The sequence below is a fragment of the Schistocerca americana genome, chromosome 1 (assembly GCF_021461395.2).
Source record: "Schistocerca americana isolate TAMUIC-IGC-003095 chromosome 1, iqSchAmer2.1, whole genome shotgun sequence".
NCBI lineage: Eukaryota > Metazoa > Arthropoda > Insecta > Orthoptera > Acrididae > Schistocerca > Schistocerca americana.
This window is the reverse complement of record NC_060119.1, coordinates 1,214,890,428-1,214,912,997: the sequence shown is the minus strand read 5'-3', so window position 1 is coordinate 1,214,912,997 and position 22,570 is coordinate 1,214,890,428. Positions and strand designations below refer to the sequence as shown.

At 39.6% G+C, this 22,570-nt stretch overlaps 1 protein-coding gene across 2 annotated transcripts in view; it reads left to right on the top strand.

Moving 5' to 3' along the window:
* Window positions 1-5,766: 5,766 nt before the first annotated feature.
* LOC124619869 (thiosulfate:glutathione sulfurtransferase-like) overlaps window positions 5,767-22,570 on the top strand; it is a 278,370-nt gene continuing 261,566 nt past the window's right edge. Inside the window, exon 1 of one of the 2 annotated variants that reach the window (XM_047146493.1) lies at window positions 5,767-5,993. In XM_047146493.1, coding sequence (XP_047002449.1) covers window positions 5,885-5,993 — 109 coding nt within the window. In that variant the 5' untranslated portion in view covers window positions 5,767-5,884. The remainder of the gene's footprint in view (window positions 5,994-22,570) is intronic. The other variant, XM_047146500.1, reaches the window with a different exon arrangement.

The following is a 22,570-nucleotide window of genomic DNA, read 5'->3' as shown; positions in this document are numbered from 1 at the left end:
CAAGACAGCTAAGAGGAAAATGGGACCCAAAAGCTGAACAGTATATTTTTGTAGGCTATTGTGAGAATTCAAAGGACTACCTATTAGTGGATCCATTGAATAAAAGGATTGTTATAAGCAGAGATGTAGTATTCATTGAAAATAGAAAGGACTCTGAAGAGGCCAAGATTACGAAGTTAACTGCACCTAGTTCCAAGAGTGAAACCTTATGTGAAGAAAGAGAAAGTGAAGAACAGGAAGAGGATTGTCCAAGGCAAATGGAGACTATTTATGATGACAATGAGTTTGAGGACAAACAAAATGAAGAGAACAATGTAAGGCGTTCATCTCATGTACCAAAAGCAAAAGAATAACTGGAGTTTGAAATGTATGCAGCCCAGTTTCTTAATGATGAGCCAGCAACAGCAGAAGAAGCAATGAATGGCCCGAACTCTCAAGAATGGTAAGAAGGGATAGAGAGAGAATCTTAATCTAAGAACAAAACCTTTGAATGGGTAAATATGCCAGCAGATAAGAAGCCATTGCAGACAAAATGGGTATTCACTTTGAAGAGCCCTGAAAATTCATCACCAAGATATATAGCAAGACTTGTAATTAAAGGATATTCGCAAAAACAGGGGTAGATTACAAAGGAACTTCTTCACCTGTAGTCAAGTATGCCTCATTGAGATATCTTTTAGCCTTGGCAGTAAAACAAAATTTAACAATTCATCAAATGTATGTAAAAACAGCATATTTAAATGGGAAATTGGAGGAGGAGATACGAGGGTGAGTAAAAAGAAAACCTTAAATATTTTTTTAAATATCCTTTATTGTGCAGAAGTGGTTTGAAGCCGTATCACTTTTCCACATAATCTCCCCCATGCTCAATGAAAGTCCTTCAACGCTTACAAAGTGCATAAATTGCTTTAGAAAAAAATTCTTTTGGTAGTCCGCGCAACCACTCATGCACCGTGTGGCCTACCTCTTCACCAGAACGGAACTTCTTTCCTCCCATTGCGTCTTTCAGTGGTCCAAACATATGGAAATCACTTGGGGCAAGGTCTAGTGAGTATGGTGGATGAGGAAGACACTCAAAATGCAGGTCTGTGATTGTTGCAACTGTTGTTTGGGCAGTGTGGTGTTTGCATTGTCGTGTTGCAAAAGGACACCTGCTGACAGTAATCCACGTCGCTTTGATTTGATTGCTGGCCGCAGATGATTTTTTAGGTCTGTGTATGATGCACTGGCGACAGTGGTCCCTGTAGGCATGTAATGCTCCACAGTGACACCTTTTTCGCCCAAAAGAGAGTCAGCATAATTTTCCCTGCTGATGGTTCTGTTCGAAACTTCTTTGCTTTTGGTGATGAGAAATGGCGCCTTTCCTTGCTCGCTCTCTTCGTTTCTGGTTGGTGGAAGTGAACCCAGATGTCGTCTCCAGTAACGGTTCTTGCAAGGAAGCCACCACCTTCTCGTTCAAAGCGCCGGAGAAGTGCTTCACAAGCGTCAACACGTCGGTGTCTCATTTCAGGAATCAGCTGCCGTGGCACCCATCTTGCAGGCACTTTGTGAAACTGGAGCACATCATGCCCAATGTGGTGTGCTGACCCATGGCTAATCCGTCAACATGCTGCAATGTCACTCGCCGGTTTCCTTCACTATGGCTTCAACTGCTGCAATGTTCTGTGGAGTCACAACTCGTTGTGCCTGACCTGGATGAGGAGCATCTTCCACTGAAGTCACACCATTTGCGAACTTTCTACTCCATTTGTAGACTTGCTGCTATCACAAACATGTATCACCGTACTGAACATTCATTTGTCGATGAATTTCAATAGGTTTCACAACTTCACAATGCAGAAACCGAATAACAGAACGCTGTTCTTCCCTGGTGCAAGTCGCAAGTGGGGCAGCCATCTTTATACTGATACTGCGACGGTATGTGTACATCTACACCACGCTGCCACCTACAGGCCATTCTGCACGCTGTTTGTAGCACGCTTACCAACTTACAGGATAACGCCGCGAAATTTCGATTTGTTACTACAAATTTAAGGTTTTCATTTGACTCGCCCTCGTATATATTATTCCACCAAGAGAAGCTACGAAATCCAGATTGGAAAGGGAAAAGATTTGGCGTTTGCAAAAAAGTATTTATGGACTTAAACAGAGTGGACATTCTGGAATCGATGTCTGCATAACACTATAATAAATATGAATATGAAGCAATCTAAGGCAGATCGCAGTATATACTATAAAAGTGAAGGAGAATGGATAATAATAATGGCAATATGGGTGGACGACTTCTTTATCCTGGCTGAAAATGAAAGTCAAATGAGAATTTTTAAGAAACAGCTGCAAACCAAGTTTAAGGTGCATGATTTGGGAGAAGTTAAACGTTATTTAGGTATGCAGAGTACTAAGGATGAAGAGAGACAAGAACTGAGAATAAATCAATCATCATATACAGAAAAAATCTCAAAGAAATTTGGTATGGGTGATTGTAAACCCATAACTAATCCAATGGCAGTAGGAGTGAAGTAAAATGTAAATCAAACAGATGTGGAATGTGGTAAGAATGTTCCATATTTAGAAGCAGTAGGGGGTCTGTTACATTTGTCTCAAACGTCAGCAGACATTGCAGGGACCCAAAGAAAAAGCACTGGAAAGTTGTGAAAAGGTTATTCCAATACCTAATAGGAACTTCAAACAACGAATTAAGATATGGTAGAGAAGGTAATGCAAAACTAGAAGGCTACAGGGATGCAGACTGGGGGAGTGAATTCGGAGATAGGCACTCCACTACTGGCTGCTGATTTAAATTAATGGGAGCCCTCATTTCATGGTCCTGTCAAAAGTAAAAAACTGTTGCAATGAGTACTGTAGAGGCCGAGTATATGTAGTAGTCTTACACTACACAGGAAGCATTGTGGCTAACAACATTAATAAGTGAAACAGAACCCAATTTAATAGTGGAACCCATAACGATCTTCTGTGACAATAAAGGAGCCATTAACCTAGCTAAGAATGATGTCACTAGTGCTAGAACAAAACATATTCATATAAGGCACCGTTTTATTCGGGACCACATAGAGCGGCAAAACATCGCCGTGGAATACCTGTGTACAGAAGACATGTTGGCTGACCTTCTGCCAAACCCTTGGACAAAGAGACGTTTGAAAAGACTGTAGGACTATTTGGTTTATCATGTGAAGGCATGCCACAAAATATATGCTCATAGAGGGGGGGGGGGGTTGTTGGAATTGTGTGAACAATATATTTCGTGTGAAACGGCGGCAAAGTGTATCATGTGGAATATAATAGACCTCCCTGGTGCTATTGTACACTCTGAGTTTTACATATGTAATTAAATGTTCCTTGGTTGTTGTGTTCGATGTATTTTACCTGGGAGTGCAAATACAGTTATTGGCACTAAATGTGTTTTACTCACTATTTCTTATTCACCTGCGTCAACTCTAACAGCATACGTAATAAAATTTGTGTAACAAGGCAAAAAACTGTTTGTTTAGTTAGTTTTCTCTTTAGTTTCAAATTTTATTTTGCTGTCTGCCAGGCACTTTACACCAATGAGTAAGTGATCAAACTTTTGTCTGAAACATTGTGAAACGCTGTTTGTGCTACAATGTTAATGTGGCGTAGTGAATGTAATTTTTTTTCCTATAATATTGTAGTTATACATCATTGTTCATGTTGAAGTGCAGTGAATTATTTACAACAAAGATCACGAGGGAATAAATATAGTGTGAAAAGGATAGATCGCTACTCACATGCCAAGCAGCAGGCAGGCACGATGAAAAGAGTGTTCACAATCGTTTTCAGCCAAAACCTTCCTCAGAAACGAAACGAAGCACACATACAGGTTCTTACAATCCTGCACACAAAACTCACACACACATGACCGATATCTCCTGCAGTTCTAGTCAGAATCTTTTTTAAAAGGGTTGGACATGTGGATAATGAATAATAATAATCGGCGGGAGGAATTTAGGGCGTTAGATGCTACCCCAGCAATCAACATGGTTACGTAGCCGTGTGTTGTGTGGGGATGAGACCATTGAGAGAGTGTGGCTCGGATGTCGGAGCGTTTGCGATTTGAAAGACAATGAAAAACACAGGCAAGGAGAGAAAGAATGGGCCCTGAGGAAAGTAAGGCAAAGCTAAAGTCAAATGATGGAAGCAAAACCACTACAACATAGCTAAACTGCGCAACCATAATTGATATATACAGAAGAAAATATTTCTTGAATAGCTCCACTTATAAATAACATGTGATTCTTTTAAAGTTTCGATTAAGATCAGATCGATTAGTACATCCATAAACAGTGCACGCTGACATTTTTGATGAAACAACTAATTCTCCACACTATCAAAGTAGCCAACACGTCAAAGCTGGACATTGGCATGTCAGAGTGACGTCGTGCAGTAGTATCACCACGGTGAACCATGGAGGTATGAATGTGGTGAACCTAATGTTTAGGCTACTTAAGATGGTGGACTTCGGCTTCAAGTTTGTGACGTAATGACAACTCATTTCTTTTGTTTACCTCCACGATAACTGACTACAGAATGGCATCCTGTTAATTTTAGACGCACACAACACAAATTAAGAAATAATGTCAAGCCTAGAGAAGGTAATGTTGGAACATGATTTGTTATCGAAAAACAGTGGTTTTAGGGAATGCAGTTTTTTAAAATCCTGCTAAAGCTATCTCTATATTTCAAACAAAGTATTGTATTCACTACTACTCACCAAATTTGCCTACTTAGTCATCTTGAACTGAACATTTAACTATGTGCGTATATGTGTAGGATTTAGAAATTCTACAGTACGTCATACAAGAAACAGGATATTACAGAATACTCTAAGAGTATAGTAATTTCGTAAATCTTCAGCTTAAAGAGCACATTCGTGTATCCAGATTTCCATTGATATAACTTGTGTCAAGCTCTTCATATTGTTTTCGGGACGCCAGTATAGCATTATCTCATATTTGGTTCTTTATTATGCTTCAATACCATACATGCCAGAAAATGAAAATGTGCAACTGAAATTGATAGAACAGTCGAAACTAGCCAATAGCGCGGAATGAAACACTTTGTTTCAAAGAAACTGACTGCCTCTGAGGAAAAGATTCATAAAAGCCAGATTTCTTAGGTAAACCAACAAAAATTAACTTAATTTTTGTTCAAGACGATTAATGTAAAACGCTTGATTGCCAATAACGAGGAAATGAAATCAGAAAATAGAAACTAATAAATATTTTAGTCTTCCGTGAGTCTGTAAATGTATTTTGATTCTCTTGATAGCTCCCAGCCACAGAAATCCTTGATGTTTTCATTTGACGCGAGAGCTGTAAATGAAGTGAAAACAGCAATTTTGCGAAACTTAAACACGTGTCAAGTGGAGACTATCCCCGCTTTCAACTCTGACTGCTTCTCTCATGCGCGAATCTGGCAGCCTGGGCTCGCTAGAAAAAATTTTCCGGGTAGCATCTTGCTGCTTGCAGCTGACAACGCTATCAGGTATACCCCAAGTAGCCAGAGGCGGGAGAAGGCGTTGTTCATGCGCGACTTCAGCTGTGTGTGGAGGCGTGAGTCAGCTGCCAACTTCTCTAACGAACCTCTTATCTCCTTGTTGCAGTCCTACTCACAAGGGATCGTGGTTAGTGGAGATATGCATCGTTTTGAGAGATAATTGAGCGTTTGCAAGGACTAAACACCTGTATTTATAGAGACCAAAGATATTATCCCAACAATGCCCTATCGCAGTTAATGTTGTTATAAGACAGTCTGTGGTATTGTTGTTGTTTGGTTGCGACTTTGAAATTTGAAGTAGTCTTATGGCATTTATGTACATTTAAATTACTTATTTTATCTTGCTATAATGAGCCTCTGTGTCTTAAGAGCAGCATCACGTCTCCACGAGCGTATTGCTTATACAAAATTACTACCGGCGCGTGTAATTCAACCCTACAGAAAGCAGCAGTATGAAAGTAAGTTGTTCAGATAACCAGACGGAAGGGTATTTGCACTGAATTATTCGTGTTGACAGGCCTTTATCTAGAACTTAGAATATTGGAAATAAAGTAATTTGTAACTTTGGACTACCTGGCACAGCTGGTTAGTTCATTAAGGCACAGAAGCATTAGCCAACCAGTTGTAGGTTGACTGTATAGTAACTACGGTGGCTTGTTTATTCAGTGCGCTTCTATACAATAACACTCAGTTACTTTATGTTGTATACTTTAAGATAATTTTCGAAGTAATTTTATTAATGACCATCAATATGTAATTTAATTATAACTATTTGTTTGCGTATTTTGATGTTCATTCAAGATTTGACCACGTAAAATTTTATTTGCCAGTATTAATTCACCATCGTTCTTTAAACATCAGCATTTATGTGTTTCATTTCATTTATACCGATCATTGATGGTCCAGTGGCATACATCCCACTTCACCAATTGTACCATAATGTTTTTAACGTTGATTACACTTTTCATTCCCTTGTTAAATTGCATGTTTTCTACCTTATTCTGTAGATCCAGAGAGCGTTTTTGGAAGCACGTGAAGCATGTCAGAAAAAGAAAAATACGTTCACAGATCTTCCATGAGATTGCCTTCTATAAGTTTTTCCATTCCTCTGTAAGTTATTCGTGTCAGTATTTAGTAAATGGAAGGTTTGATAATACTCTCACTTGTTCACACTTGCTGTCTTTTGAACTCGAAATTTTAATTTCTTTTTGAAGTTTGATGCTATTTCTTCTGCAACAGATATCTCTCATATCATATGGAATAGTTGAGTCGTAATTAGTTAATCCCACAGATCTCATTAATTCAGAGAGAATGTTGTCCACTCTAGGTGGCATCTTTTGAAGTAGCTATTCGTAGTTTTCTCACACTGAGCTTTTGATATACAGCTTCTACTCTTTTTCTCCTAAAGTTTCTTTAATTTTTCTATAGGCAGCATTTATCTTTCCCATAATAGTGCATCTTTCTACGGCCTTTCATGTCTTCCCATTTGCCTGTTTCACTTGCTACATTTTATATATTTTGTCCTTTCTTCCATTAATTTCAATATGTCATATGTTATTCAGGGATTTCCACTTAGTGTGTCTTTTGGCCTGTTTGATCATCTGCAGCCTTCGCTAGTGCCTCTCTCAGAACTACTGATTCCTTTTCTATTGTATACCATTCCTCTGTTTCACTTAATCATTGGCTAATGCTCCCTTTGAAACTCTCCACAATCAGTGGTTCTTTCAATTTATTTAGGCCTCTTTTGCCTAATTTCCTACCTTTCTACAGTGTACTCAGTTTTAATATACAGTTATTAACCAACAAATTACGGTCAGAGCCTACATCTGTTGCCAGAAATGTCTTGTGCTTTCTGCAAAATCCTACCAGACAGCTTCCCCTTTCATTCCTTTCTCTTAGTCCATTCTCTGCTACTTTGATTTCACTTACTTTTCTTTCTGTTGATTTCTGGTCCTCCATTGCAAGTTAGTTTTCCCTTCCTTAACACTGTAAATAAGTTCTTTTATCGCATCGTATCTTCTTTGAATCGCTTGGTCATCTTCAGGCTATTTGACTTAGGCTGTATAAACTTTTAGCTGTATGATGAGTGTTGGCTTGTCTCTGTCTTGTCTTCGACAGCATGTTTTCAATGGTTTTGATAATAGCTCTTGCAAAATCCTATTTTCTTAGTCGTTATTACAGCTACTACTACATTGCCCTTATTGCCTGTTATTGTTGATATCCTACTCTCACCAGCATAACCGAAGATTGGGGCATCACCTGTCAGTTTTGACCTGTGATGTTATCAAGGTGGTGGATGTCACTATTTCAAGCTTACACTACGGGGCAGCCATGACTTCATTCATTACACATGGAGACAGACGCAGATAATATGAAAAATATTTAGATGCAGAAATAATATGAAACAAACAGGACATCTATGGGAACTAGGGGTGCTGGGATGGGGGGGGGGGGGGGGGAATCTAAAGATATGACAATCCTAATGATCAAGACATACCAAAATAAATACTGACCCAAAAATCAAGCAAACAAAATCCTCAACAGTCAACAAAGCTACAATGAGGGGACCTAGAAAAAGAATGGTATGAGAAATCTCACTTGACCTACATAGCTCAAATAAAATATACAAAACCAAATACATCTTGACAAAACTGGTATCTAACACTTCACTTGACCTATGAGTATGCAGTAACACAAAGCCAAAACGTGCCCATATAACTGATATCAAAAAGCCTAACTTCACCAAGAATCAAGATACCAGTAAGGGATGATAAAAAAAGTTTCCATTCAAGGGCCGTACCGCGCAGAAATGGTATGTGAATCAGGCAAGATCACTATGATCTTTGCGGCAATCATCCAATCGACATACCAGGTTGAAGATACCCATTTGGTGAAAAACCTTGTCCTGCTGCATAAAGAAGTCCGCAAGTGCCTGCTGCACACCCTCCTCCTCCAACAGGAATCATTGACCTTTCATGGCCTTTTTTAAGGGACTCAAGGTGTGATAATTGCATGGGGAGGGATCAGGATCATAGGCTGGGTGCTCGAGTGACCCACCTTAGAGCAGGTATCATCTGTAATGGATGAGGCTGACCTCCATGATCAACCGACATATTGTGTCGAATCACGACCAGCACAGAACTTGGCACACCATTTCACTGCAATGGCTATTGACAGACTTACTGCCCCATATACATTTTCCAATGGATGTCTGCTGGTGTTTGCCCTTTGGGAGCCAGGAAAAGAATAACAGCATGTTGGCCATGTTTGGATGCATTTGGTAATAACATCAACATAGTTCGTGTTTTCACAATCGCTTACTTGTCAGTGCTTATGTACCACCATTGGAGCCATGCTACAGCAATGTCCTGAAATACAAACATTTTGATCATCCCATACTAATCACAGTCTAGCATAGTTACCAACAACTAACAACACAACCCAAAATTCATTAAAAATTGCATTAACACCAATTTTGATGCAAAAGCAACACAATTATGCCCACAAACAGACATACCATACATACTACAATAAAAATAAAACCTTAAACATGGCTGCAACATCAGCAACTGTGTGATAGCAAACTTGGTGAGGTTTTAAGGGAGTCGCAAATAAAGGTCTATTGGAACCATTGACCTAGGTTTAGACAATTTTAAAATTGTTTTCTTCAGAAGATGTAATTGACCCTCAAAATTACATTAATGATTAGAAAACAGTTTTAAATCAAAGTAACAACTGTAGCTAAAAGATCTATGATGTAAGGGTACTTACTTGTTACATCAGATGCTGATTAAGTACATTGAATAAAGCCAACTGGTGCTTGTTGTGTTTGACATCCATTGTAAGAACACAATTAATTATAAGCCATGACTTACGATTGCAGTATTACAGGCAAACCGATTAAAAAAAAAAAAAGAAACATAAAAACATATAACAACCATTGTCAGCAGACACTTAAACATGTAATAGCAAAAATAAAATAAATAAAATATCATCAACACGATCTCTCAAATCGCCAGCCTGTACACCTCAAACTAGGAATCTCTCTGTATAGAGTGCTGTACATTGTCCTGACAACAATGCCACATATACAGTTTACCTGGTCTGAGATGAAATAACTATGGTCAGTCTTGTATCTTCTCCACAAACATTGTACTTCACATACCCAGCAGTTAAACCAAATGACAGCAGAAATTTGATCTTGGTCAACATATTGTCTCCCATGTGGCATGCAGGGACCTACTCGAGAACCTAATTTTCATATCCATACTAAGTAAAAACAGAACTTAAAATTAAATCTCAAACCATAAACAGCACACCACACTAATATTTCCAAGCCCAAAAATGAATCTATTGCTCATAAATACCAACATTAAAATGACTCGGTAATAAATCGCCGCAAACTCTTCCTGGTGTAATGTGTATCACTTCAGGCAGGGGGGTTACCTTCATAGTCTCGGATGTTATTCAATTTAGCATACGTTAAAATTCAAGCGTAAGTAACATGTACTTTTTTGTTTTCTCCAAAAAAATTCCTGCCCCGAGATACAGGCCCCCAAAGATGACACTGCAAACACCATTTTGAAGATGCGAATTTTGGAAAATTTTTTAAAATGCTGTATCTCTGTAACAGTTCTAGATATTTTGTTAGAGTTTTTTTATTTAAAAGATAATTGCTTTGTGGTTACAACAAAATCCTCCATTTGGACTTACCTATCAATGTTCTTTTACTATAGCTTTCTGAACATTTTTTTTTTTAATTTTAGAAAAAAATTTTTTTTTCAAAAATGCCAATTCATATAATTATGATTTTTTTTTTCTGTGGTTAGTACCATGTAGTACTATATTCTCTGTAAAGAAGAACATCCACTTTTAAGTTGGACAGGTATTATTTTAAAACATCATTTTTTTTTAAACTTTCAAGTGTAATGTATGTCTTCACTGAAGTTGTTTCTTACTCATTTCTTTGTTACAATGTTTAGGCCTATTTCTATTGTCTTTGTTGCAGTTATTTCTTGTTGTTGTTGTTGTTGTGGTCTTCAGTCTTGAGACTGGTTTGATGCAGCTCTCCATGCTACTCTATCCTGTGCAAGCTTCTTCATCTCCCAGTACCTACTGCAACCTACATCCTTCTGAATCTACTTAGTGTATTTGTCTCTTGGTCTCCCTCTACGATATTTACCCTCCACACTGCCCTCCAATACTAAACTGGTGATCCCTTGATACCTCAGAACATGTCCTACCAACCGATCCCTTCTTCTAGTCAAGTTGTGTCACAAACTTCTCTTCTCCCCAATCCTATTCAACACTTCCTCATTAGTTATGTGATATACCCATCTAATCTTCATCATTCTTCTGTAGCACCACATTTCGAAAGCTTCTATTCTCTTCTTGTCCAAACTATTTATCGTCCAGGTTTCACTTCCATACATGGCTACACTCCATACAAGTACTTTCAGAAACGACTTCCTGACACTTAAATCTATACTCGATGTTAACAAATTTCTCTTCTTCAGAAACGCTTTCCTTGCCATTGTCAGTCTACATTTTATATCCCCTCTACTTTGACCATCATTAGTTATTTTGATCCCCAAATAGCAAAACTCCTTTACTACGTTAAGTGTCTCATTTCCTAATCTAATTCCCTCAGCATCACCAGACTTAATTCGACTACATTACATTATCCTCGTTTTGCTTTTGTTGATGTTCATCTTATATCCTCCTTTCAAGACACTATCCAATCCATTCAACTGCTCTTCCAAGTCCTTTTCTGTCTCCGACAGAATTACAATGTCATCGGCGAACCTCAAAGTTTTTATTTCTTCTCCATGGACTTTAAGACCTACTCCGAAGTTTTCTTTTGTTTCCTTCACTGCTTGCTCAATATACAGATTGAATAACATTGGGGATAGGCCACAACCCTGTCTCACTCCCTTCCCAACCACTGCTTCCCTTTCATGACCCTCGACTCCTATAACTGCCATCTGGTTTCTGTACAAATTGTAAATAGCTTTTCGCTCCCTGTGTTTTACCCCTGACACCTTCAGAATTTGAAAGAGAGTTTTCCAGTCAACAGTGTCAAAGCTTTCTCTAAGTCTACAAATGCTAGAAAAGTAGGTTTGCCTTTCCTTAATCTAGCTTCTAAGATAAGTCGTAGAGTCAGTATTGCCTCACGTGTTCCGATATTTCTACGGAATCCAAACTGATCTTCCCCGAGGTCGGCTTATACTAGTTTTTCCATTCATCTGTAAAGAGTTCGCATTAGTATTTTGCAGCCGTGACTTATTAAACTGATAGTTCAGTAATTTTCACATGTGTCAACACCTGCTTTCTTTGGGATTGGAATTATTATATTCTTCTTGAAGTCTGAGGGTATTTCACCTGTCTCATACATCTTGCTCACCAGATGGTAGAGTTTTTGTCAGGACTGGCTCTCCTAAGGCTGTCAGTAGTTCTAATGGAATGTTGTCTACTCCCGAGGCTTTGTTTCGACTCAGGTCTTTCAGTGCTCTGTCGAACTCTTCACGCAGTATCATATCTCCCTTTGCTTAGAACTGGGTTTCCATCTGAGCTCTTGATATTCATACAAGTGGTTCTCTTTTCTCCAAAGGTCTCTTTAATTTTCCTGTAAGCAGTATCTATCTGACCCCTAGTGAAATAAGCCTCTACATCCTTACATTTGTCCTCTAGCCACCCCTGCTTAGCCATTTTGCACTTCCTGTCGATCTCATTTTTGAGACTTTTGTATTCCTTTTTGCCTACTTCACTTACTGCATTTTTATATTTTCTCCTTTCATCAATTAAATTCAATATTTCTTCTGTTACCCAAGGATTTCTACTAGCCCTCGTCTTTTTTCCTACTTGATCCTCTGCTGCCTTCACTTACTGCATTTTTATATTTTCTCCTTTCATCAATTAAATTCAATATTTCTTCTGTTACCCAAGGATTTCTACTAGCCCTCGTCTTTTTTCCTACTTGATCCTCTGCTGCCTTCACTACTTCGTCCCTCAAAGCTACCCATTCTTCTTCTACTGTATTTCTTTCCCCCATTTGTTACAATTGTTCCCTTATGCTCTCCCTAAAACTCTGTGCAACCTCTGGTTTCATCAGTTTGTCTAGATCCCATCTCCTTAAATGCCTACCTTTTTGCAGTTTCTTCGGTTTTAATCTACATCTCATAACCAATAGATTGTGGTCAGAGTCCACATCTGCCCCTGGAAATGTCTTACAATTTAAAACGCTGGTTCCTAAATCACTGTCTTACCATTGTATAATCTATCTGAAACCTGTCAGTATCTCCAGGCTTCTTCCATGTATACAGTCTTCTTTTATGATTCTTGAACCAAGTGTTAGCTATGATTAAGTTGTGCTCTGTGCAAAATTCTACCAGGCGGCTTCCTCTTTCGTTGTTTACCCCCAATCCATATTCACCTACTATGTTTCCTTCTCTCCCTTTTCCTACGCTTGAATTCCAGTCACCCATGACTATTAACTTTTCGTCTCCCTTCACTATCTAAATAATTTCTTTTATTTCATCATACATGTCTTCAATTTCTTCGTCATCTGCAGAGCTAGTTGGCAAATAAACTTGTACTACTGTGGTAGGCATGGGCTTCGTATCTATCTTGGCCACAATAATGCGTTCACTATGCTGTTTGTAGTAGCTTACCCACACTCCTATTTTTTTTATTCATTATTAAACCTACTCCTGCATTACCCCTATTTGATTTTGTGTTTATAACCCTGTAGTCACCTGACCAGAAGTCTTGTTTCTCCTGCCACCGTACTTCACTGCATGCCCTCGGGAAAAGTTACGGCTGTAGTTTCCCCTTGCTTTCAGCCGTTCACAGTACCAGCACAGCAAGGCCGTTTTGGTTAGTGTTGCAAGGCCAGATCAGTCAATCATCCAGACTGTTGCCCCTGCAACTACTGCAAAAGCTGCTGCCCCTCTTCAGGAACCACACGTTTGTCTGGCCTCTCAACAGATACCCCTCCGTTGTGGTTGCACCTACGGTATGGCTATCTGTATCGCTGAGGCATGCAAGCGTCCCCAACAACAGCAAGGTCCATTTCTTATCATTTTCTTTGTTGCAGTTATTTCTTTTCATTTTCATTATTGCAGAATTTCTTAGGCTTTGTTGAGGTTTCTTGTCAGTTTCTTTGTTGTGGTTGTTCATTGCAGGTTTTTGTATTGTAGTTGTTCAGTGCTAATTTGTTTACTGAAGAGGCTTCTAAGAAATCTGAGGCCATACAGTTAGTTCTGTGTTTTCTTGAGGAACTTGCCAGTTGACACAGTAATCTAATCTAATCTCAGTGTGTTTTCTGAAAAGAACTGTTTGAAATGTCTTCTTACTGGGGCCACAGGAGAGTGAAGTATGCTAACTATTTGCATATCTATAAAAGAGTAATGTATAAGACACACAGCCGGCCGGAGTTCCCGAGCGGTTGTAGGCGCTCCATTTCGGAACCGTGTGGCCGCTACGGTCGCAGGTTTGAATCCTGCCTTGGGCATGGATGTGTGTGATGTCCTTAGGTTAGTTAGGTTTAAATAGTTCTAAGTTCTCGGGGACTGATGACCTCAGCAGTTAAGTCCCATAGTGCTCAGAACCATAAGACAAACAAAAAAACAGACTTTATTCAGGTTGGGAATAAGTGTTCTCATTTGAAGACTCTGTTTCAAAGTGAAGATGTGTCCAGTGATGCCTTTTTGTGTTCTAAATGTTTTGAGAAAATAACAATAATGATAGTATCTGAACAAATTGAAGCCTCCCATGGTGCAGATGATGCAGATTTTGCATAAGTAGAGGAAGAATTAAATTAAGTCGAGTCATAGCTCTATGTATAAAAAAAGCACAGCGAAATTACTAAAGCTATGGATGAATACATTACAGCAAAACTGACCACTCCATCTTCAGAAGAAAATGTTTTCACAAATATCAATCCAGCTATTGAATATTGTGCATCCTGCAATGCAAAGGAGCAAGTCTTAACTACACTCCTGGAAATGGAAAAAAGAACACATTGACACCGGTGTGTCAGACCCACCATACTTGCTCCGGACACTGCGAGAGGGCTGTACAAGCAATGATCACACGCACGGCACAGCGGACACACCAGGAACCGCGGTGTTGGCCGTCGAATGGCGCTAGCTGCGCAGCATTTGTGCACAGCCGCCGTCAGTGTCAGCCAGTTTGCCGTGGCATACGGAGCTCCATCGCAGTCTTTAACACTGGTAGCATGCCGCGACTGCGTGGACGTGAACCGTATGTGCAGTTGACGGACTTTGAGCGAGGGCGTATAGTGGGCATGCGGGAGGCCGGGTGGACGTACCGCCGAATTGCTCAACACGTGGGGCGTGAGGTCTCCACAGTACATCGATGTTGTCGCCAGTGGTCGGCGGAAGGTGCACGTGCCCGTCGACCTGGGACTGGACCGCAGCGACGCACGGATGCACGCCAAGACCGTAGGATCCTACGCAGTGCCGTAGGGGACCGCACCGCCACTTCCCAGCAAATTAGGGACACTGTTGCTCCTGGGGTATCGGCGAGGACCATTCGCAACCGTCTCCATGAAGCTGGGCTACGGTCCCGCACACCGTTAGGCCGTCTTCCGCTCACGCCCCAACATCGTGCAGCCCGCCTCCAGTGGTGTCGCGACAGGCGTGAATGGAGGGACGAATGGAGACGTGTCGTCTTCAGCGGTGAGAGTCGCTTCTGCCTGGTGCCAATGATGGTCGTATGCGTGTTTGGCCCCGTGCAGGTGAGCGCCACAATCAGGACTGCATACGATCGAGGCACACAGGGCCAACACCTGGCATCATGGTGTGGGGAGCGATCTCCTACACTGGCCGTACACCACTGGTGATCGTCGAGGGGACACTGAATAGTGCACGGTACATCCAAACCATCATCGAACCCGTCGTTCTACCATTCCTAGACCGGCAAGGGAACTTGCTGTTCCAACAGGACAATGCACGTCCGCATGTATCCCGTGCCACCCAACGTGCTCTAGAAGGTGTAAGTCAACTACCCTGGCCAGCAAGATCTCCGGATCTGTCCCCCATTGAGCATGTTTGGGACTGGATGAAGCGTCGTCTCACACGGTCTGCACGTCCAGCACGAACGCTGGTCCAACTGAGGCGCCAGGTGGAAATGGCATGGCAAGCCGTTCCACAGGACTACATCCAGCATCTCTACGATTGTCTCCATGCGAGAATAGCAGCCTGCACTGCTGCGAAAGGTGGATATACACTGTACTAGTGCCGACAATGTGCATGCTCTGTTGCCTGTGTCTATGTGCCTGTGGTTCTGTCAGTGTGATCATGTGATGTATCTGACCCCAGGAATGTGTCAATAAAGTTTCCCCTTCCTGGGACAATGAATTCACGGTGTTCTTATTTCAATTTCCAGGAGTGTATTACTCCAGAGACATTTTAAAAAAAATTTTTTTTTGAACCACTTTCCATCAGTATCAAAGTACATGGTAGACAAATCAAGAAATGTGAGATCTGTGAAAGGAGTCTGTGGAAGACTAGATCCCTATTATGGTCATCTTGTAGAAGCAGCTCAAGTTCAGATAGTGCAGTATTTTATCTGGACTGCTCTCACCAGAGTGCCATCAAAAAAGATACTATAACTGTAACAGTTGAAGATCAAAAAGTTGTGAATGTGAAGAGTTACATGACTCACAGTATTAAAGAAACTTTTGCAATTTATAAGAGCAACTATACAACTTCACGTATTGGAAGATCAAAATCTTATGCACTATGACCAGACACCCACCAAGAGATGTCTGTTTATGTGTGTACAGCGTGAATGTTGAACTTCGTGTGGTAACTTTGAAGAACTTACTGGAGCATGTGACATATGACACCTTGGTTGTGTGTGTGAAGTCTTTAGTAGTCTGTGACGTAAAGTGAGAGACTTGTTTGTTTCAAGAATGTGGTGACTGCCCTGTGTTTACAGACACTTGGCCTGGAAGCCATAGCAGATAACTCTGCATAAATTACATATCCGCCATGGGAGGAAAATAAACAGTACAATAAAGCTGCACATTTCCAGGAAATATAATGGCTGTGGTTTCCCCATGCTTTCAGCAGTGTATAGTACCCATATAGCACAACCAGGCCAGTCAATCATTCAGACTGTTGCCCTTGCAACTGCAGAAACAGCTACTGCCGCTGTTTAGGAGGATGGTTTTAATATAACAAAATAATAAAAAAATTAAAAGCCAACTATATTTAATTATGGTATGAATATTTAATTAATATACGAGATATTATGTAGTTCTGCTTGTGTCTGTATATGTGTCAATGGATATGTGTGTGTGGTGCGAGTGTATACCCATCCTTTTTTCCCCCTAAGGTAAGTCTTTCCGCTCCCGGGATTGGAATGACTCCTTACCCTCTTCCTTAAAACCCACTTCCTTTCGTCTTTCCCTCTCCTTCCCTCTTTCCTGATGAGGCAACAGTTTGTTGCGAAAGCTTGAATTTTGTGTGTATGTATGTGTCTGTTTGTGTTTCTATCGACCTGCCAGCGCTTTCGTATGGTAAGTCACATCATCTTTGTTTTTAAATATATTTTTCCCACGTGGAATGTTTCCCTCTATTATATTGATATATTATGTAGTTAGCCTTACAAAAATTATGAAGTGTCATAATATTTATTTATATAATAGAGGGAAACATTCCACGTGGGAAAAATATATCTAAAAACAAAGATGATGTGACTTACCAAACGAAAGTGCTGGCAAGTCGATAGACACACAAACAAACACAAACATACACACAAAATTCAAGCTTTCGCAACCAACGGTTGCTTCGTTAGGAATGAGGGAAGGAGAGGGAAAGACGAAAGGATGTGGGTTTTAAGGGAGAGGGTAAGGAGTCATTCCAATCCCGGGAGCGGAAAGACTTACCTTAGGGGGAAAAAGGGACAGGTATACACTCGCTCGCGCACACACACACACACACACACACACACACACACACACACACACACACACACACATCCGCACATACACAGACACAAGCAGCTGCTTGTTTGGTAAGTCACATCATCTGTGTTTTTAATAATATTTATCTACTTTCACAAGAATTTATTTTATTAATGTTGTAGTTTAACTTTTCTGTCAATATAAGAAATCGCAGTTAAATAACTTGTGTAGTAATATGATTTAGTGTAAATGCAGAAATTTATAAAGGAATCATACGTTAGTGTAGCCCATCCATAGTTACTGTACCTACAGTACAGCTGTCTGTTATCATTTAGGCGCACAAGCCTCCCCATCGTGGCATGGTAATGGTTCATGGGTGTAAATACTGATGAAAATTTCATCTGAGAGAAACATATTATAGAGCCGTTCTAACAATGAAGTTCAGCAGCTGTTCCATTTCGTGTAACTGTTGTTTTGCAACCAAAGAAATCAGAATCTTCATATTTCCCCTCATTAATATCTTACGTTGTAATTTTCAATGACTTTGGCATTTTAGTTGCTCCTCCGCAATATGTAAATCCGCTTATGAAATTTATTATAGTTAATCCACTGCAGTTTGGAAGAATAGCGATGTTTACAGCTACAACATTAGAAGAAACATTATTACTCATTACTTAAGCTGTCACTAACTGATGAAAAGAGTTCGGTACATAGGCACAAAACTCTTTGATCATTTACTCTTTAAAGTAAAATGTCTGACACATAGCAAGGAAAATTTGATATCTGGTTTAAAATCATTTCCTCAAGATAACTCCTTGTAACTCCTTAAGAAAGACCTGGTAGCCCATTAAAACGAGTAGGCCTATGTTCGTTCTTATTAAAATTATGCTATAGTATTGCTTGTAATGTGGAAATGGCCAGCATGTAACCATACTCACAAACAAAACATATATCCAATAGGCTGTAAACTGACTCATTCCGTATCATTTCAGGAGGGGGGGGATGATGTCAAAGATCTGTGGAACATTAACCAAGCAACTAAATTGGCATTTGTTGCCTCCATGTGTTCTTTGCACTTTTTTAAATGCTCAGTACAATGCTCAAAGGAAAGATATAATGACTTCCTTATTTGATAAAGACAGAGCTTGTTCTGACCCTACTGTAAATCTGATGAGAGTCTCACTCTGTGTACTAACCCTCAAGATTATTTTAAAATTTTATTTTATATATTTAGCAGTTTTGGATGTACATATGTGGATCAGATCCAAATACATATTTTCATTGTCAGTTTTACAAAATTGTAAGTATGTACAATAATTATTATAAGTAAATAATTTTTAAATACTATACCACAACACACAATTACACATTTTGAATGTACTGTAAGGAACATATAGTCTTAAAATGTATCCTTAAGATTATAATAATGAATAGTGTAAATTGCACAGAAATTGCCATTTATTATTATTTGGCAAGTTCTGACAGTAATTTGAATGTATGGTTCAAACAGTCCATCCTATGCCATGATACTTGCTGCACACCTTCTTATCAATGCCTGTTCAACTCTAGAGGGTATGTTAAAATTCTGTCAGATTTGTTGGAATGCATCAGTGAGTGAGGCTATTAGCTCATCTGTCATGGCAGTTGAAGTAACATGAACAATACTCTTGACATGTCCCCAACGAAAACAATCAAGGAAGTCAGACGGACGTGCTGGCAACGGAACAGATCCTCCTTGTCGTATCCAATGTCACCCAGAATCAACAGTTAGCTGTGCTCACACATCAACACTGAAGTGTACTGGGGCTGCATCATACTGGAACTAGAAGCCTCTGTGCACAGCAAGCAGTAGCTTGTCCAGCAGTTCCAAAAGTTTGTACTGCAGTAACTATCAGTAAGTTGCTCCATTTAAGCTTGGTGGCAGTATTACGTGCCCACGGAAGATGATATCCACAATTTCCAGCCACATGTTTATGGAGAACTTTCATTGGTGGGATCTAACAGCGACTGCATGCAGGTTCTCATTCCTCCAGATGTGGTTGTTCGCTCTTTTAGAATACCTGACACAAGTAAAGAAGGCCTCATCTGTAAATAAAACTTGGATGGAAGGCAGCATCATTTACTCTTTGGTATATGAAGCACTGCATAATAGGCATACAGTGTAAGTGATCATCTGATCCTAAAACCAACAGCCTTTGAAGATATTATGTATGTAGGTTATACACCTGCAGTACTCTCCAAATAGCTACATGACCTTTTCCCACTGCACAGGCTATAGCAAGCATGCTGTTTGAAAGTTTGTTGTGAAACCTATTGATCACTTCACCTGGAAATCTGGTGTTCTCACATCTTGCCTACCGTCCCGAACATGCTCATGATGAACTCTTTGTTTCTTGTAAGCATTCAGAACTGCAGAAAATGTACTGTGATGTGGATGCCTTCCATTAGGGAATCAATTTCCTTAGCTGTGAAGAATTTCCCCCCGCCTTAGCATAACACACAAACATGTTAGTGAGCTCACCAAATCCACGTTTCATTGACTGTTAACAACAAGAAAACCTGTAACAACAAGAAAACCTGAATGTGTTACTAGTAAGATGTACAACACTGAAGATACAGTATTACAACAACACTAGCTGATTGACAGGATTGGTATGATTCCACCAAAAAACAAGCCCAGTAGGAGCTGCACACGAGGTTGCTAACAAGGGAACAGTGGATAGGCCTTGAAAAACTGAACACAGATCAATCGAGAAAACAGGAAGAAGTTGTGTGGAACTATGAAGAAATAAGCAAAATATACAAACTGAGTGGTCCATGTGCAAGATAGGCAACATCAAGGACAGTGTGAGCCGAGGAGTGCCGTGGTCCCGTGGTTAGCATGAGCAGCTGCGGAACGAGAGGTCCTTGGTTCAAGTCTTCCCTCGAGTGAAAATTTTACTTTATTTATTTTCCCAAAGTTATGATCTGGCCGTTCGTTCAGTGACGTCTCTGTTCACTGTAATAAATTTAGTGTCTGTGCTTTGCGACCGCACCGCAAAAGCGTGCGACAGTGCGATTAGTAGACGCTTTTGCGGTGCGGTCGCAAAGCACAGACACTAAACTTATTACAGTAAACAGAGACGTCAATGAACGAACGGACAGATCATAACTTTGGGAAAATAAATAAAGTAAAATTTTCACTCGAGGGAAGACTTGAACCAAGGGCCTCTCGTTCCGCAGCTGCTCACGCTAACCACGGGACCACGGCGTTCCTCGGCTCCTGTTGTCCTTGATGTTGCCTATCTTGCACATGGACTACTCAGTTTGTATATTTTGCTTATTTTTTCATAGTTCCACACTACTTCTTCCTATTTTCTCGATTGATCTGTGTTCAGTTTTTCAAGGCCTATTCACTGTGCCAACTTATAACTAAATCTGAGGGGGGTGCGATGGGGAGGTTCCCTTGTAAGTAATGGTGCATATCATGACCATATCCATAAATGTGTGGAGCAAATTGTGTGAGTTCCTTAACAAAAAATTATCATCTTTGTGTGATCTACCATACCTCAAAATTTGTCGGTGAGGTCCAGAAACACCCTGTACACTTTTTACTTCTAATAAGCTGTGTTCCTATTTCCAGTTTTTTGCATTTAGTGTATATTCATGGACTGAATGGAAAGAATATTCTACAAGCAGCAGTTTTGTTGTTTGCTTAAATATCTCTTTTGAACTGGTATTTGAAATATGAAATGGTGAACAGTTTTATGGTTTCATTGCATTATAAACAGTGCTTCTTTTAACTTTAGCTGTGTTACATTGAGAAACTCTTAACTTTTTACAGTTTCTGGTAATGTGGCTATGTATGTCTTCATATATATTGGACTTGTTTCTATTTTCCCATCCAAGCAGTAATATTTTATATATATTCATATTGTAGAAAGTTAGAATATTCAGTTTTTTGAATACCAGCTGAGCTAGCTGTTATTCTTACATTGGCCATTGTTCTGATAGTTACTCTTTGCTGTTTGAAGGCTTTAATTGCATCGCTCGACTGAACAAAGTGCTGGCATAAATTTTAAGTTATTCCATGATAAATTCATGCAATTATTTGAAAAAATCTTTCTGCATAAGCTAATCAGAAAGGATCTTAACCAGCCACATGAAAAACCATTAGAGAGGTTGAAGTATCTTGGGTAAGGAAAAGAGAAATGTGTCTGTTGGCAAGAATAAGTAGAGATCCTGCAGTAGTTGCACAGTACAAAAACTACTCAAAATTTTATTAAAAAATGAAGGAACATGTACGCTATGTCAGAAATCAGTGATTCCGACAACGGACTTAAGGCTGCATGGAATTTAATGAAATGAGAGACAGAATGACAAGCCAAAGAATGGGTAATATCACTGTGGAATGAAATGGAAGGGCTTTAAATGATGTCAGATGTAGAAAATGCATGTAATAATTATTTATTTAATATAGTAGAACGTATAGGCTGGTTAGTTCAAGAGGAAAATCACAGCAGTATCTTGAAAAACAACTTTTGTACAATTCAATCATATGATTGTATCATCAGCTTTTCCCTCTTAAATTAAGAAAATTATATGTTCTCTCAAAAATAAAAGCGTGTCTGGGTTTGATGGTGTTTGTGACCAAGTGCTAAAAATGTGTTCCCATATAATAAGCCCTGTCTTATCTGAAGTATGTAATGCATCACAAATGCAAGGCCTTTTTCCAGAGAGATTGAAATATGCCATTGCTAAACCCCCCTGTAAGAAAGGTGATAGGGAAAATGCCAATAACTACTGACCTGTTTCGTTATTGACGTTGTTTTCCAACATTTTTAGGAAGGTGATGGTTTCTAGAACAATATTCACATGAGAGACAGTAGTATCCATAGTAAATCACAGTTTCGATTTCAGAAGAATTGCTCTTGTTGGAATGCCATGTACATTTTCACTCACCAAATTTTACAAGCATTAAATAACAAAACAGTACTGGTTGGTAGATAAACTGAGATTTTAGGGAATTGATGGTATAGCCAACTAATGGCTAACTCATTTCTAACTAGAAGAATGCAGCAAGTTGTTCACAGTAACTCAACCAGTGTAATCAGGGGAGAT